At 41.7% G+C, this 19,131-nt stretch overlaps 1 protein-coding gene across 3 annotated transcripts in view; it reads right to left on the reverse strand.

Annotated features, from left to right (window-relative positions):
- shn (schnurri) overlaps positions 1 to 19,131 on the reverse strand; it is a 159,315-nt gene that overhangs the window by 38,375 nt on the left and 101,809 nt on the right. Inside the window, exon 1 of one of the 3 annotated variants that reach the window (XM_065230088.1) lies at positions 8,984 to 9,017. The exons of 1 other annotated variant lie outside the window; for it this stretch is intronic. In XM_065230088.1, coding sequence (XP_065086160.1) covers positions 8,984 to 9,002 — 19 coding nt within the window. In that variant the 5' untranslated portion in view covers positions 9,003 to 9,017. Of the gene's footprint in view, positions 1 to 8,983; positions 9,018 to 9,356; positions 9,515 to 19,131 lie in introns of those variants that run through there. One more of the 3 variants, XM_065230090.1, reaches the window with a different exon arrangement.

Here is a 19,131-nt window from a genome sequence, read left to right on the forward strand (position 1 = left end):
ACTTTCACTTTGTATCCTTACGGCCATGTTAAGACATTCCCAGCAATTTTCAGCACACAGATCGATGAAAGAAGCTATTATCTAGCTTCTAGCAGTTACGACAAACACGATAAGAAACGGTTCTGTACCCAAGTTATTAACGAAAGAGAAAGTCGATGAAGAAAATCGTTCAGCTTGATTTGTATGCATTTACGGCTATTCGAATTCAAACGTTGTCTTTCTCAGATTTGTTTTTTTTTGGCTTGGTTCACTTATAACGAATTTGTTTATTATTCGGGGAACAAGATTGGGGGTCTGCTTGTTTTCTGATAAACGTCAGTTTGATCGTTTGTTTTCAAAACCTACCTCAGGTAGAGGTTCGCACTGACCAACAGTTCGGTTTCGCTATCCAGCTTTCCATGCTCGGTAATGGCGGCCTGTTTGTATGAATAAATGTATCCTTCACTGTGCTCTTTTGACACTAACTCTGGAGCAACAATAGAAAAGGGCCCATCAGCATTTGTAAACAAACCGTTCTACAGCCCTCAGCCCAGTGGCAGGCACGTAGGCAACATGTTGTACCGTGACAGCGGGCCCAGCATAGCAAAATAAACGATTCGAGCCCGGGACATGCTGCCTACTGTCAAACGCTGCTGTTGGTATAGGCCTTGTCACTGGCCTGACAGCCCTTTCCTAATAATGCAAAGGCCGCCCACGCAAACCAACAGCATCATCGTGTAAGGGAAACATTCCTCTACCCGATTATGCTGTTGGTTTGCGTGGGTGGCCTTTGGTTTGTGAGTAAAGGGCTTTAGAACGGTTTGTTTACAAATGCTGATGGGCTTTTTTCGATTGTTGCTCCACAACTGTAGCGCGTTGTTCCATTTTCTTCTGTTCCTGAAGAGGGGAAGGGAGGTTTCAAAATCCGAACCTCCAGATAGTGCCACAAAGCACAGTGAAGGATACATTTATTCATACAAACAGGCCGCCATTACCGAGCATGGAAAGCTGGATTAGAAGGTCAAGGAGTCTTTTGATGATTGCAACGCTCCTGGTGGCCGGATTTGAAAACTTTTGACAGTAGCTTGTTTGGGTCAGCGTTGCCAGATATACTGATTTTCGAACTTGATACCGATGTACAGATAAGGTTCCTCAGAATACCGATTTTTAAGATTGTATTCCGATTAAAAAAGATTTTTCAAATGGTTGATGCCAGCCCGCACTCAAATGTCAGAGAAAACTATATTGACAGACTTTCATCTTTTCAATATTCCATGATACGAAAAATTTAAAATATCAAGACCTCAGATGTAAACAGAAATCATGGCTTTTACAAAACTTTAGGATTAGGATACTTTGAAGAAATGTGAACAGAATTTTAAACAAAATACAAAATTAGTTTTGAGGAGAATTCTAGGGATGTACACTCCTGATCATAAGTATAAGGACACCCCCAAAAAAACATGACAAATTTGTTATGTTCATATCTCTGTCATGTCACGTCCAATTTTCGTTCTCTTTAGATCATTTGACAGGTATTGAATGTAACCTTCCTTGTAGGCAAATTGTTCAATATAGGGGAATTTACGTATTCTCGTCAATCTAAGCAGTGTCCACACTTCTATTAGCATTTTCTCAGCGTCACGCACATATAGGACGTGTCTGTTGGTTTACATTCATCTGCTGTTTGCTTCTCTATCCATTTTAATCGACAGAATTCTTCAAAACTGTTTGAATGCGTTTTTCCAACGCTCCAAACTTCTCAGGTGAGTGTGACTATTGTCGGCAGCCTCGTTTTCTTCGGCAACCTTCCCATTAGAACTGCGTGTTAACCAGCTGTTCTATTATCGGCAACTTGAAATCAACCCCATTTTAGAGTACGTATGCTTCATTTGAATAAAAATCTGCCATAACAGGACTGCTCAGACGTACACATACAATCAGATTGAAGCTGAAAGACTAAAGAATCGTTTGGATGCATTTAGGGAAGTGTGTTGATGGGAAAACATAGTGAAATTAACGTTTAAATTTTGGTTGCCGAAAACAGTCAATGGGTGCCGAAGCCAACATTTACCCTAATTTTCAAATTTTGTGTGCTAAAAGTTCACCCAAAGTTACAATATTTTTCAAAATTTACTCTGAAGAATCGTGACTGATTTTCTCTGAATTGGGTTGGCCAAATTTTGAAATAAAAGGAGTAGTAGAACACTTATGCTATACCATTCATACCATTCAAAAAAATTTTGGAGATCGAAAATTGAACGTAAAATGAGAGATCATTGAACAAAACATATTTGCATGGTTTTTTGGGGGTATCCTTAAACTTATGATCGGTAGTGTATGCTAGGGATAATTAGGAAAGAATACGACTAGAAGTTCCAGGTTATTTTCATAAGTATTTCAAGAAAATTGTTGAGAACATTAAAGATTAATCCGAAGGTTGTTCTGAAGATGGGAATTGAGAGGAGAATTTCATGGAAATCTAAGGCAAATTTGAACGAATTTCAGAGAGCGTTCTACAAGGGCATTCGGAAGTGAATTCAAAGATAATTAACCCTAGACAAACTTAATGATCGCTACAACCCTGACATTGTCCTTTATAAATGCTCATAATTATCAATGCAACACTGTATCTACGTAATACCATAGAGGTAACTCTAAGACCAGAAGGTTCCGAAGAAATGTGCTCAACTTTTTGGCTCAGCTCTGGTACTCTCTTCGGTCCCAAGCTAATCGATGCACCCCTCGAAACATAGAAAAATCCATGAACCCCTCATTTTATCTGTCAAACTTTCATAGCAAATCAAAACAAAGACAGTGTAGTACTAGAATTTCGACTAGAATGGGGTACGTTAATCGTTTGCTTGGGACCAATAGGCTAGTCAAGTAGTGAGCCAATTTAAAATCGTTAGTTTCGTATTGATTGTTGGTAATACCAAGAAAACGAGAGTCCCTTTTGATACCTTCGAATTGTTTTCCAGACATGAACCAGCATACGGCTGAAAATATCTTAAATGTCAACCAATCAATCAATCAAAGAGAATTCTAAGGAGAGCTCCAAGGAAATATTAATAATAATTCCAATGAAAACTTATTCTGAAGATAGCTATACAAAATCTTGGCAGAATTACAAGCTATTGGAAGGTAATTTCAAGGGAATTCCTAGGAGACATTTTAAGATATTTTAGAGGTCTTTAAGGAATTTTCAATAATTCCAATAATTCAAAATAATTCCAGAGAAAATTCCAAGGAAATTCGAAGAGATTTTATCAAGGGCATTTTGAAAAGAATTTCAAACTAATTTTGAGAAACAGTCCCAAGCCATTCTGATGTGAATTTCAAGGTAATTTTGGAACAATACTTTGGAAACTTGGTGCATTCCAACAGCAAGGGAATCCTGAGGATAATGCCTGATAAAAATTTCAATAAACTTCTGAGTTAAACTTTAGGGCCGATTTCGTCACTTCCACTTAAATTTTAAAACAGATTGACGAGCATGAGCCTGAGCATGATTGACCGCCCACTCTGTTATTGCCAGATCAGCTGTATCAGGTCAGAGAACCAATAGACGACGCTTGGGACTAGAATTCATCCTCAAAGTGTAAAAACTGGTGGTCTCAAACTAGGCAATACCAGCGCTGGCCGCGCCCGAACGCAGGTCAAGAAAGAAATGGGTAGGAATGTGTTACTCGCTTTGATAGAAACCAATAACACCTCTGCACTTCCACGAGGAATCACTGGGATGTTGGGTAAGGGTTCAGCAGGGTTCGTTTTGGTAAACAATAAACTGACTTGATGGCATAAGGATCCTATAACGCAAAGGAGCTTTTGGATTGAACCCACGGTCTTCTGCCCAGTAAGCAAAAACGTTTGCCACTAGGCAAACGAGCTCCTTTTTAATCATCGAGGTGTAGTCATATTAACAAATAAAACGATTGGCGAATCTTGAATGTGGCCTGAGATTAGACTCATGATGTTCTGCTCAGTAAGCAAAAACGGTCGCTCTAAGGCCACCGAGCTCCTCATAAGCCTAGTTTAAGGCTTAAGTGAAGGTGAAAACATCGGTCTTAAGAGAATTTCGATGATACATTTTGAAAACTTTTGAAATAGCGAAGCTAACAAAAAACAAGTGTCTGAAGCTAGTTTTTTTAGGATTCTCTTTGAAGTCACTTAGAAAAATATGCCAAGATTTTGAACTTGATAAATGAATGAAACTTTGAGACAGTTCTAATTTCTTTTTTCTCGTAGGTTCAAATTATATTCCCTGTTATTCGTCTTTCGGAAATATCTGCCAACATCCCCGGGAAGCTTTTTCCAACTTCTCTGGACATTTTCTGGGGTATTTTGGTCTATAGAGTACAGAACTACTTCAACATAAGCGCCCATTTCCGTCATATAGAGCAGAAACACCAAATAAAGGGTGTCCACAGTTAAATTGCAGCACTTTAAAAAAGCTGCTAATTTTAATAAAATCTTGGGTGAGATCACCTCATCGTGTATTGTTAACACTTAGTGAGTTTCATTGTGAAATTTCTAGTAGTTTTTAAAATGGAGTCGAAGGAACAACGCTTGCGCGAGAAAATTTTGCACATTCACCTCAACTACCAACATCGTCCGCACCGAGCCAGAAGATTTTTTTCCCTTATTTACAAGGCTTTTAGCCATTGGCTGGTTCACCTTGGGAACTCCAGAAGGGAGTTCCAAAAGGTTTGTAAGAGCTGCTACAGTGTTTGTATAACCATTAACTCCATTAACATAAAACACAAATCAGTATAAACATAAAGGACATATTTAAAAAAATAAGAACTGGCGTGGTACATCTGCGTTAATTCTGTTGGATTTCCCATTGGATTGCGGTAAGTTGTCATCAGGGTTCAGGGTTGAAACGTATCGTGGTGTATGCCGGTAGTTGGAACTAGTCATTGAGGGTTACGTGGGTCGAGTAATTTAAATCATATTGAAAAGTCCGGTTGCCTTCAGGAAGATGAACAGCTTAGCAGTCCGAACGGGATCATCGGAGAGGTCATCCCGGATGCTGCCGGAAATGTCGTAGCTTCTCCTGGTTCCATCGTATTTCGGGCATATGCAGATGAAGTGCTCGACGGTCTGTGGGATGTGGCAGTGGTCGCATATCCTCCGGAAGGGTCCGTCCCCCTTATAGTTGTGGGAGACGTTTGTGTGGCCGGACCGGAGTCGCGATAACACGACCTGCTCACGGTGGAGGGGTGGATCCTCCCATCTGCTGGTGTCCCCTTTTATCTTCCGTATAAACAGTATACTTCCGGCGAGCCAGTCCCGGCTCTAGGATTGATCTACCGTCTTGGTGACCCACTTCTTCAGATCTTGCCCGGGGACCTTCCGGGTATATTTGGCCATACGACGGCCTGATCCGGCGAGATGATCAGCTTCCTCATTCCCTTTTACACCTCAATGTCCAGGCAACCAAATGAATACCGTGTTGGGTGGCGCGTACTGTATCCAGGGGTGCCTGCTGGTTGCGGATTCAAGTGCAGTGACTACACTAGCAGAGTCTGTGAAAAGTGCGATTGGCCGTGTATCCGGGGTAGTAACTGCGATAAAAGCTGCGGCTGCCTAGGCGGAAAAAATAGAGCACTCATCCGGGAGCCTGTGACACTCCTTTAGGTGGTCAGCGGAGATGCCGATGCCCACCCTTTTCTGGGCTACGGAACCGTCCGAGTAACGGATGGCGTATCCAGCGTACTTCCTTCTCTGCAAATCCAATACCGCCTGATTTACCGCAGAGGGATTCGAACCAGCCTTTGGCGGTTTGTTCCAGCCTCTGGCTTGTTCCAGCCTCTGGTTCCAACCCAATGTGTCTTGCACACTGGGGGGAGAGCTCGGTTGGAGATTTCCCTGAGGAACTTGTTGGCCTCCTTTAGGAGGGAACCTTTCTCGTCTGTACCTGACGTTATCTCATTCAGCCCGATGGCACGTTTGCATATAGTCCCGGTAATCAGGCGGTCGAAGGGGAGTACTCCTCCCTCAATGCAGTCGGCGATCCCGGGGGTACCAGGAAGGAGTCCGGAAGAAATCCGAAGTGCTTGCTGGCGTGGTTCCACCAGGCGCGGTTTGGCAAGGTACGTAGCCTGAGGTCCGGTTGGCGTTAGGATGTCGGCCTGCTAGTGTCCTCAGGATGTTTAGGCGCTGTTTGCAGGCACTCTTTACCTCGTTCAGGTGCGTGTTGAATGTAGGAGAGCGGTCGAAATGCACAAGAAGTATCCGAAGGGTTATTCTGAACGTAATTACCTCGTCCTGGATGCTGATCTTCGTGCTGAGGATCCGGTGATTCGACGGACAAATATGAGTGTCCCGGTTTTTGCTGCGGACATCTGGAATCCCGCGTTTGATCCCAATTCGAGATGTAGGCCGTGGCTTGAATAATTTTTCTTCGAAGCGCTTTGACAGTCTCCTTAATTGCCATAAGGACGATGTCGTCTGCATACACGAAAATGAAGATTCCGACCGGGAGCCAGAAGATGTTGGGAATCCAACAATCTACTGTTTCTCGTATCATACAACATTTCGGGAAACGTTTAACTGTAGATCGGATGCAAGTGAGTGCAAGAAAAAGTGTTCCGTACTGCGTTGAAGATCACAAGCGAGTGGTTGATGCCTTCAAACGCAAACCGTTCGGGATGTCGCGAAAAACCAGCACCTGACAAAAAGTTCCGTGCAGAAAGCCAAGAGACGAGCAGAACTACGTTCATTCAAGGTTCAGAAAGCAGCAAACCACAATGAACAACAGAATATGACAGCTAGAACGCGGACACGTAGACTGTACCCACCCTGTGAAAGACAAGTTCAATGTTTCAGAGTCCCTCAGGATACTAACAACTGGCAGGCGAGTTGTTCGTGCGGAAAACGGAGCAAGCTTTTCGTAACAACTACAACCTATAATGGCCAAGTCTACATGAATGAGTGCCTGAAGAAACCACTGCTAACGTTTCTCAAATCACACAACGCTCCTACATTTTTTGGCCGGATCTAGACTCTTGTCACTACTCTAAGGACGTTCTGGAGTGGTACAAGACGAATGGAATTTATTTCGTGGCGAAGGATCTCAATCCCCCAAACACACCCGGCCGATCGAAAGATACTGGCCTATAATGAAGCACGAACTTCGTAAGCATCCTAAAGTTGTCACAACGGAGCAGGAAATATTGAAATCATGGTTGAAAGCATAACAAATGTCGGTTGTACAAAACCTTATGGGTGGAATTAAGAGGAAAGTTCGGCAATTTGGATTTGGTTAAGAGATAGAGTGAAATAAAGATACGTAAACCAAGCCTATATATAGTATTACATTCCCTGAAAATTTCATGACAATCGGTTGAGAGACTTATTTTTGGCGAATACTTATAAGTGATGCAATTTAAATGTGGACACCCTTTAAATCAATGATTTCGACGTGAACGAATCAATTATTATACATTTGGTACGACAGTTTAGTTCAAAAGGTATGATATGAATATTTACATCCATTCTTTTCAAAAACAAAAGAAGCGCCCCGAGCGAATCCATATGTTTCTGCCTTCATCCGTATGCCGAGGTGAGTCCAATGACGTTTCAATTTGTTTGGACGGAATTAAAACTCGTATGACGGAATTGGAAGCAGTGTCAAATTGTTAACAATATCTCAACAGTTTGTGACTCAAATCTTATGGTAAGTATGGAAAGGCAAATAACTTCAGAAGCCATCTTTGATAGAACAATTTCATGTTTTGTTCAAACCAGTTCAACGCAAATGATAACTTGGCTCTGTAAAGTTTATTCGATTGAGCCTGTACAAATAAATTAAGCAAACTAGTTCGAAAAGGAGATTTGTAAAGTGCGGAATGTGCTTAGTATGACGAAAATGAGATCTTAACCGTATAGAATTGATGTCCCTACCATTGGGTCCATACACAAAGTTCGAAGGAGGCATTTGTTTGGCAATGGTGCCACATTGTTCTACAAAAAAAGTTGAAGATTCATAGGCGTCCGGTATTCCTACATCTAAAATCAATATGAGCAAAAACAGCAAACACTGCATGACCAAGTCGGTGATTCAAGTGCATGAAGTCACCAGCTGTTGTCGGCTGTCCCTCGAATTCACGCAACGAGCAAAACAAACGAACGAAACCGGAATCTCTTACGTCATCCGAGACTCTCTTCTTCCAGAACTTCAGTGTTCAACTTGACGGCGCGAGTGTCTCGGCCGAATGCGAATTTTTATCGCATCGAATCACTTCCTCGCGCACATATCGCGCTCGGTGTTGATAATTTGCCAATCACAGTCACCGTCAGGCCAGTAAATAGGTGTACCGCTATCTTCGTCAAATATACACATTATAAACTGGGGGGGCGACTACCAACGGGAAGCTCCATCGTCATCGACATGATCATCATCATGATCATCAGTCAGTAAGTCAGTCAGTGTCGTCGCCGGGTGCATTTCAGAACGCCCGGCCGTGTCTTATTCATCATCGTGTGCTTCCCTCTTCCATCGTCGTCGTGTGTCGTCGGAGCTGCGCTATTGGCCGTGTCTAGTAATAGTAGCTAATTTTATAACGTAGTTATTTTTCACTCTCTCCTCGTAGTCGCTAATCGCACAGTTAGATGTTTATACTCTCGGCATGGGCACTGACTTCGGACTAGTGCTGATATTTGATATTTTTTCGCCGTCATTGGCTCTACTTGTTGCTCGATCATCACCCAGGCAAGCAACGATGTGCCACATGGACGAGCACAACACTTTGAACGATTCACACACTCGACAAAGCTCAAGAAGACTATTGTTGTGGTGTTCCACCGCGCACTCACCGACCAAGCAGGCCGCGATCAACACTGTTCGAGTCATACTCGCCGTCGGTGGTGTTTGAGCCACTCTTCCATGTGTTTGTAGTTACATACTCGATTGGTCGTTTCTATCGTAGATAACACTATCAACACACAAGGCAAACCCACCCCCCACCCCCCTCACCCTCACCCTCACCTCACACACTGCACACGGTACATGTCATTTCCTCCAACGTCAGCTGCCTATTGATTCAGGTCTATTCACTCTCTTCGGCCCTCAATGGCAGCGGTGTCTCGTACTTTGGATGATTAATTTCTGCTACCCATCACGCCACGCCACGATTTGATAATAACAGCAAAATCGAAGCTCTTTGATAACAGAGGCAACAAAAAAATCAATCCCTAATACTTCGCAAAACCGCAGTTCTCGGAATGGAAATTCCTCGGCATTCAATACGCGCACCACAATACAAAACGACCTAAATCCTATTATGTTGTATAAATTGATATAAATAGCACACTGTTCAATCTCAGTACAACAACACCAAGAAGAAGAAGAAGACGAACAAGAAACGCACTTGAATTACTCGCCCAAATTGAAAAGTACTTTTCCTAATTTGCCTGCCGTCGTCGTCGCCACTGGCTCTGGGGCTGTTGTGCTCTGATTTCGGAACTGCGATGAATAATTGAAAGCAAGCAGCAGTCAACGCAAAGGAAAAATCGCGACACGGTCGATCACGGACACGAGAGAAGCAACAGCCGGACGACGAAACCGTTCAAAGTGGACTGAATTCAAAGTGTTACTTCTTTTCGTGTTTTGATAAGAATATCAATTTTTCAATTCGTCAGGGATTGAGAAGTCGCGGATCGGCCACGGTTGATGGGGCGTTATCGCGCTGCTGTGTCCAAAGCCTGCCCCATGACAGGGACGACATGCGAGTGAGCGAGTGGCGTGGAAGACACCCGCTTGCTGTGTGTGTGTGCAAAAATCAGTGGCGTGCTTGGGTGATTGTGAGGGGGGCCAGTGTTAGATGGTTGGAAATGTAATTTTAATGTTAAAATTTTGGAACTTTTCTTAAATAGTTCTTTCCAGCGGGATTTGAGCTAACAACCTATCAACTAAAAGCTAATTTGTTTATTATCCAGGTTGGAAGCAGTTCCAACCAGTGCGAACCCGTGCTTATTGTCAGTGCGAAACTCAACCCAAGCTAGGTTACAAAAACAAACGTTCACACTGACGTTTGACGAACAACGTTGTAGATGGAGATATTCTATGCTTTTGGAAAATTAGAAAGCTGCAGTATCCTTGATCGGCAGCCAAGTGAACGAGTTTTTAACATAGCTGGGCTGACCGTATCTGCACGTCGGTGAAGCATCCACCCTAACAATGAGGATAAAACTATCTTCATTCATGACAATTACAGCATTTGCAAAAAAAAAGAGTTTTGCAGTAAGCAGTGGCTTACTGACGAGGATCGGATTAACATAAAGATGAATAAGTGACTATTATTAACAACACGTTGATATTTGACCTTTTTTTGAATCTCTTACAAGTTGTGCGGGATTCTACGTATATCCGAAAGACATCATCTTCAAATACATAAACAAAAAGTTATATGACTACAATGCGTGTAGATTCAAATATGTATCAGAGTAATAAAAGCATATAATTTATCGTGTAATGCTCAATAAATGAAAGAATTCCTAGGGCCCATTAAAATGTTACGTAATGCAACAGATTGCTTTTACATACTATCTCACTTTGCCATACAACTCCACCCTGTAATATTAACAACGGCCAATGAAATCTGCTCAAAATTGAGTAAAATTTACTCATATTTGAGTTCAGGTTACTCAAATTCGCGAAAACGTAGGTCACTCATAGAATGAGTAAATTTTCCGAGGAAAACTTCTCGAATAGGGTTTTCGATCTAATTTCCGGAAGAAATTTCCAGGAGACACTGGGAGAAACTTCCTAAGGTAGATTGGAAGAAACTTCTGGAAAAAGTCGGACGCCAGAGGGCGTACGGTACAGTTGAAAGATACTTCAAGGAGAAGATGGGAAAATATCTGGAAGAAATAGATATCTGGGGGATGTTAGCACAATATTCCCTGAAGTTCCATCAATTTTCCTGAGATTAATAAAACATCCCTGAAAATCCCACAATGTCCCTGAGGTTTTCGGAACATTCCTGAATTGCACTTCGGAATATCCCATAATTCCCCGGAACTCCTTGAAAGTTCTTGCAATTTTCCTAAGGTTAATGGGGCTGTTTTGAAGTTCTCTGATCATCTTCGAAGTACTCGGAACTTCCCTGATTATTATGAAACTACCGGAAAATCACTTATCTTCTTTAAAAGTCCCTGGATCTTCTTTAGCGCTTTCAATCATTTTTTTTTTTTAAATTAATGAATATCAGCATTAAAGTTCTCTGATCTTCCCGATTTCTTAATTTTTTTAAAGTTCTCGAAACTGCCGATAAAAACACTGAGCTTCCCTTAAAATGTTTTCACAATTTCCTAATGTTCATGTAACTTCCCTTACGTTTCTAACATTTTCACGAACCTCTTGGAACCTAACTGAAGTTTTCGGAAATTCCCTGAGTTTCTCGGAACTCATTTAAAGGTTCAGAAATCTCTTTGAATTTATATGTCCTGATGTTCTCAGAGCTTCCCTAAAGTTATCTCAATTCTCCTGAAACAAATGGAACTATCCTGAAAACCATTAAATTTCTTTGAAGTTCTTTGGGCTTTTGAAGTTTCCAAAATATTTCAGTTTCCTTAAGTTCATTGAAGTTCTCTGGGCTTTCCTGAGATTCCCAAGTTCTCGAATTTGAACAGAAGTTAGGGTCTGTTCATAAACTACGTAGACAGTTTTTTTGGGATGCTTGACCCCCCCCCTCCCCTCCCCCTGCGTAGACAATTGTCCATACAAAAATTTTAAAATTTGTATGGGCCTTGGGAATTATCTCAAACCTCCCCCCCCCCTAAACTGTCTACGTAGTTTATGAACAGCCCCTTAACGAAACTATCCGAACTATTCTAAAGTTTTAGAACTTCTGAAAAGTTCCTAAAGTTTTCCTGAAACTAATGGAACCGAAATAATACTCTGGAAGCATTTCTGAAGTTCCGGGGTAGTTGAAAAAACTGACGGGAGGAGAAAGAAGAACCTTTCGAGCGAAGCCAGAAGAAGCTTCCAAGGGAAGTCGAAATAGCTTTCCGGAAGGAATCGGAAAATAACTTACAGGGCAGGGTAAGGTGGACGGAAATTCCTAGGGAAAGTTGGAGGAAACTTCAAAGGGAAGATTAAAGAAATTTCAGTAAGTTTAAAAATTAACGTTTTTATGGGCCTTTTTTTTCCACTCAATAACAGTATTTCCCGATTTACAGAAATTATTGGGATGAACCATCAGCTGTTTCTCGGCTCCTTGGTTACCAAAAACGCGAGGAAATGGAAGCATTAGTCGAAAGAGTATCAAGCATAAGACATTTTTGAAGATGACATTTGTTTAGAGCAGGCTCAAAAATTTTAATTTTCAAGTAGATAAAAGTCTATCATAACAGTTTCCTCTGACAATTCAGTGCGGGCAGGCAGTTATCATTTTGATTATTAATAAAAAAAAATCGGTATAAATCGGTACTAAAACTCAAAAATCGGTATTCTGAGAAACCTTATCTGAATATCGGTATCAAGTTTGAAAATCGGTATGAATACCGATAAATCGGTATATCTGGCAACGCTGAGTACACTTCTAACCTGTGTACAATTTCCTCATGCTTTGAGTGCCGACGTTTTATCAATTCTGAGTAATCTGAACTCAAATGTGGATAGCATTTTTTGTCCATGTTCAATTGATTTGAAAAGCATTTTTTTAAATCTCCGTTGTTTTCTGCCCCCACCGCTTGCAGAAAACAACATATCACACCGCCGTCTAAAATATTTTTTCGGTCTGATTCGGACCCCATTTAGAACAGTTTCAGGCAAAATAGCGGCGCTGGTGGTGTAGTGCTAAGCGTGACTGCATCTCACTCTAAATAACCTGAGTTCAATCCCAGTCGGCGCCGTCGGGATTTTCTTAGGCAAAAACTCTCTTATCATGCCGTTCCTTGGAAGGGAATAAGGAAGGACGTAGGACCGCTAGTGGACGGAACAAATATATTGAGCATTTAGTTCTTTTAATTGATCGATAATCTATTATCTTAACCCTTTTCGTTTTTGAATTGATGGCCCTGCTATACTTTCTTTTTTTGTTTATCAATAAAGAGAAGAGTTAATAATATTTGTCACTAATGCTTGATTGCATCGAACAATTAAGTTTAAATATCGCAGAAATATATTACTTTTCAAGTGCAAGAGGGGGTTCATCAAAATCAGCCATATTCAACAAACAAGTTTGATAAGGTGCCGACGTCGGTGTTAATCAAATAAATTAAAAAAAAAATCATTTGGCAGATTCTCCAAATAGGGATGATACTGAAAGATAACATAAGTTGTACCTTACCACCATAAATGCGTATTTGTTGCGGATCCGGCTGCAACTACGAATGCTCTTCCTTTCCCTCTGTTCTGACGATATTTGCTAGCTCCGACCAGCTCAACTATCAGCCAGCAACTGATGGTGGAAGCAATTTGGCAGTTGTTTTTATGGACGCTGCTTTTTGCCTTGGGGCCTCCCTTAGTTCAGTCGGTAAAGGCGCAGCTACAAAGCAAGACCATGCTGGAGGTGGCTGGGTTCAATTCCCGGTCCGGTCTAGGAATTTTTCGGGTTGGAAAATGTCTCGACTTCCCTAGGCATAGAAGTATGATTGGACTTGCCACACAATTATACCAATGCAAAAATGGTACAGGCATCGAAAGCTCTCAATTAATAACTGTGGAAGTGGATCTAGAACACTAAGCAATAAGCTAATATGCGATATGCAATAAGCTTGAAATGTTAAGAAGAAGCTTTTTGCCTTCCCTCATTCTAGCATTATTCTGAGTAAATTACTGCTCATTTTCAGTCATGCTTGTGACGGACGCTTATTCGTCCGTTGTTCGAAAGTAAATTATGAAATTATTACGATTTGGCAAGCGCTTTCATTACCGCTGCTTTTCTCCTCCCTTCATTTCATTGGTGAACTGGTGAGCTGCCAATGGAGCATTTAGCTCGCTTATGTGAGCATGCGCAATGTGCCGTGCGTTCGATTTGCGCTCTAACGGGTGGTTGAATAAAAAATGAGAATGATTTCAATACCTTTCTGCAATTAAAGTAAAGAGCGTAAATTTTTTTCTCTCCAAGAGAATTGCTCTCTGGACTTCCTAAAAATGGGTGGCATGTTTTTTTTTTCGCTCAGGTGCTGTCAGTTCAATCGAAGATGGCGTCGAAACAGCAAGCACAACGCGAGCGTGTTGTACGGTTTAACGAAACGCATGGTCATCGCGGAAAAAAGTTTGTGGTAGACCACTTTCGAGACGAAAACGTGTCCGTGAGTACAGTTTACCGGATCCTGGCATCCCTGAGCTTGGAGCGGAAGGCCGGTAGCGGCTGGTAGCGGCCGTCCGGCGAAGATAATGACGAAGAAGAAGAAGGAAGCGTTGAAAAAGCTGTTCGACAACAAGGACGGAACGAGTTTGCGTGACGCCGGCCGAAAATATCACTGCTCCCATACCTTGATTCACCGAACCCTCAAGATGGAGGGCATCATCTGTCGGAAGAAGACTCGGTCCCCTGAGTACACGGACGAGGCGATAGCGACCGTGAGATCGCAGTGTCTGTGGATGCCGAAGAACTACCGCGGGACGTCGTTCGTGCTAGACGACGAAATTTACTTTCCGCTCTCGAAGACCCACATTCCAGGAAATGACAGCTACTATTCCAGCGACAAGTCGGCCACACCCCCCGAAGTAAAATATAAGTTTAAGCATAAATTTGAAAAAAAAAGTTATGCTGTACATCGCCATTTCGGACAGATGGATTTCAAAGCCATGGTTCAAGCCGAGCGGTCTGGCCATCAATCAACAAGTGTACAAGGAGGAGTGTCTTGAGAAAATTCTTCTGCCGTTCCTAAAGGAGCGGATGGGAAGTACGTCTTCTGGCCGGACAAGGCGTCTTCCCATTACGCCAAGAAGATGCTGGAGTATCTTGAGCAGAAAAAGATACCGTACGTGCCGAAAGAAAGGAACCCGACCAACTTGTCCCAGTGCCGTCCCATTGAGGATTTTTTCGGCTCCCTCAGTGCCCTAGTGTACAAAAATAATTGGCGGGCCAAGGATACGAAGCAGTTGACCACGAGGATCTGGAATTGTATCCGGAAGATGGACGTCAGTGCCGTCCAGCGCTCTTGTGAGAGCATCGCGACTAAGTTGCATCGTACGGCTGACCTGGGCCCCTTCTCCAATATTCATCGACGTTTTTTGAAGAATAAACATTATGTTTTTAATAAAATATACTGAATTCGTTGAATTTTTTTTTCACTAGCTATATGACTGAAAAAATTCTCATTTTTTATTGAACACCCGTTATTGTTAAGTCCGTGTTTGGGCTTTTTCATTACATGTCTGAATTTTGATTTTTTTTTTTTTATGTGACCCCCAGTATAGAAATTAAAGAAGTAATCCTACGTCAAAAGCCGTTGGTTCCCTGTCCATAAGTTGACGGTTCGATAGGAAGAGTCCAGGTGTGAGAGCTGCCTCCCTGGCATCGGAAGCATTGGTACTCAGTACGGAACACAAGATCGACAGAAAACAAACCAAAAAAGAAAAAAATAGCGAAAATGAGTTTTTGAATCGACTTTCTCCGATTTGTATGAAACTTTGCGTAATTGTTTGTTATGAGCATTTTTGCTGAAACTCTGGGTTTTAACCTTTTTTTTTTTTAGTTGAAATTACAACACATATTTTTTATATTTTTCCCAGGAATACATCTCTACAACTTTGTCTCACACGTAATTTCGATCAGAAGTGCCATATTAGTGCTACTATTTTTAGAAAATAGCAAAAACGCAAAGTTTCACGCAAATCGAAAAAGGGCGAGTTTTTCCGATTCGTTGTTTGGCACGGAATTTCTCTGTATTGTGAACCACCTCAGGACAGGAAGAGCTATGAGACGCTGAAATGCCTAAGACGAAGAGCATTTTCTATCCCACACTAAGAAAAATGAAGTCGGTAAATGTTTAACATTTGAAAAGTACAAGTCACTTTGCATACACAGGTAGAACAATGTACATAAAACAGAGGAAAAAAGTACAAATAGTTAGCTGTTCATAAACTACGTAGACACTTTTTAAGAGTTTTTAAACCCCCGTTCCCTTTGTGTAAACAATCATCCATACAATTGTTGAAATATATATGAATCGTAGACACTTGTCAACACATCCTAAAATTTATTGAGCTCAACATCTGAGGCCTTGGATCTTTAAAAAGTCAAAATAATCTTGATAATATTCTTAGCTCGAAAGCACAATTTTTTAGACCTTCTATGTTTAAGGTTTACCTGTTATACCTGAGATCTAAATGGATCAAGAAAATGATCAAGTTCTAAGATCAGAGGTAAATTGATTTGAGTTCCAGGGCTCCCCAACCCCCTCCCTATGCACATGCAATCCAGCAACGCTAAAGCAATCCAGTACATATTCCTAGATCATTCGGATCAACAACAAAAAATCACCTGCTCATTGCTTAGTCATCGTGTCAAACCTGCCTACACCGCTGAACCGTAAGCAAACAACACACTAGCAGAACCGAACTCGTGTTCAGCTGTTGTATGTTTTGTGTGCGGCCAGTAAAATACCTTCCTATGAATGAGAGTGTGATTCGTCGGATGGGTTAGCCGCTGCTTTCGTCAATAAATTCATCAATTCAAACTCGCTCGGTACCTTCCTACTACAAGAAGGTAGAATAGGCGAAGACGAAGGACGCGCGGGTTTAGGTCGGGAATAGAGCACACACAAAGAGCAAAGAGAGACGTTATCGCTAATTTAATTTTCTTCACTTTTTATTTCTCACTTAGTGGACCGTCAGCCCGCTCGCCCCGGTCCGTCCATCCATCGACGCTCGCTGTTGACACGAGCAATCAAACGAGCGATAGTAGGGAACTGGGAAAAGCGCAAAAAAGCAACTAGATATACCTACGATATTTTTTTTCAAACTAGCAAAACCACCACACACTGAACACATGCTCTATTATTATGACACCGAGTGTTAAACGAAACCAATCTGCATATAATCGACTGACCGACGACCAGACGGTGATGGTGTTCCTATAGTTCACTTATTCGATGCCATTCGACGACGACGACTGACTAACCGAAATGAGCATACCGACAACGAGGACGGTAGCAGTTGAAAATATGGCAATCGGTGGCCAGAAGCAAGCGACCGACCGCGAAGCGAACGTTCATACATTGATGAGCAGGAATCACCTCACAATTATTTATTGGCTATGACTGACGGAATGAATGGCTGACTGGCAGCGAAACTTGCGAATCTGCTTTTAGACAGCAGCAGACAGCGGGTGAAGCGGCGGCGACGGCGACGACGACGACGAGCACGATGAGATAAAAGCAAATAGATGATATAATAGCGCCAATAAAGCACCGCCGGGTCGCGGGATAGACGTTATCTTTTAACTATCTGTGTATTGTCCGACGACGACGACGATAGTGAGGAATGGTACGGTACGGTATTTGCACTATTCTGCGATGCTCAAGGGAGGCATTTTCTTCATTACGGGCGAGTACATTTTTAGCGATAGTAAAATGCGGGGAATGCACAGTATCGGTAGGCAGTCGTCCCATTACTGAAATGGTTATTCATTCTGTGATAAGTTATATTTGAACATGCAAATTGTTATATTTCCGAGGAACATGGAAGTACACAGATGGCAAGATTCCATTTATTCAACTCATTGGAAACCTTCTGTGGAGTTTACGAAGTGGAACAAATCATGATCCTGAATATGTTCGTGCGTTGCATATGGTTTAAAGATCCCTTGATTTTTTTATAGATCAAATAAGCAACAGCATAATCCAATCCTAGCTTAAATTTCCTCGCTCTTGACTAATTTTTCTACATCGATTTTTTGAAAACAAAAAAAGTCTCAGATTTAGACAAATTTAGACACACCAAAAACGATACTTTTGGTAAAACGTGTAACGGCAAACGTGCAATGTTTAAAAAAAATTAACGGGTTGTGTCCTATACACGACCGCAGTATGACGTACAACCACGCAAAATGGATGTATATCATGCATTTATTTATTTATTCGTCAATCAAATTTATTTATATGTCATGCATTTTTGACTATTATACTTTATCTTAAATTTTTCAAGTATTTCAATGTTTCGGTTATGGTTCACTTTTTTTTTTCCTTGATTTGTTTTCTGTGCTGAGCACCAATGCTACCGACGCCAGGGAGGCAGCTCCCTCACCTGGACCCAACCTATCGACCCATCAACTCATGAACCGGTTCGGCACATACAACTTTTCCGCGTTTCGGTTTAGTGAAACGGGACCCAAGGCTCATTCCTAATTGTGAAAGGTGATCGCGCCGTCCATCTTTAGCCGCTGACTTGGTCCTGCTTTTTACAGGACCAAGTGTCACACCGTCCGAAGCGGTAATGAGCAAAAGTATTTTTTTGCCATTTAAATGATCTTTATTTCTTGTGATTGTGTGGTTTACATGTATGAATTTTTTTTTAAGTGACACAGATGCGTCTTTTAAACTTTAGTACATTTGAGATTTTAATTATTATTTAAAGTTCCTAGTCCTATCAGGCATATTTTAAAGTATGACCACATTGGTGGGATTGGTTTGATTTGAATTGGAAAAAGGAGACTACTTATAACTACTATTTACAACTACAACTAACCTACAACTACTATGTACACCTAACCTACTATATACAAATTGCTTGCATGCAAATTGCATGTTCTGATAAATTACATTTTTGTGCAAATTTAGTCTTAATTTCGTTAATTTTGGAATCTATTTTGCCTCTTCATGTCAATTTGTTATTCTAGTGTCGAAAGTACGATCAAGAACCATCCTCAGCACTCTATTCTGAGCTACCTGAATTTTGTTCCTGTGAGTCTGTGCACATGATTCCCACACCGGAGCTGCGTAGAGGATCGCAGGTGCTACGATTTGTTTGTAGACGGCCAGTTTGTTCACCCTTGAGAGGCGGGATCTGCGGCAAATCAGCGGATACAGACACCTAACCAAGGCGGAACATTTGACTACGGTTTTCTCCACATGCGAACGGAATAGGAGCTTTTCGTCAAACAACATCCCGAGATAGGTTACTTCGGCGGACCACTCAACCCTTGTGCCATCCATGATTACAGTACAAGATGGAGCCGGTTTCAGTTT

Source organism: Ochlerotatus camptorhynchus, unplaced genomic scaffold (genome assembly GCF_037179485.1).
Source record: "Ochlerotatus camptorhynchus isolate MF236.1 unplaced genomic scaffold, CSIRO-AGI_Acam_v1.1 ptg000328l, whole genome shotgun sequence".
NCBI classification, from domain to species: Eukaryota; Metazoa; Arthropoda; class Insecta; order Diptera; family Culicidae; genus Ochlerotatus; species Ochlerotatus camptorhynchus.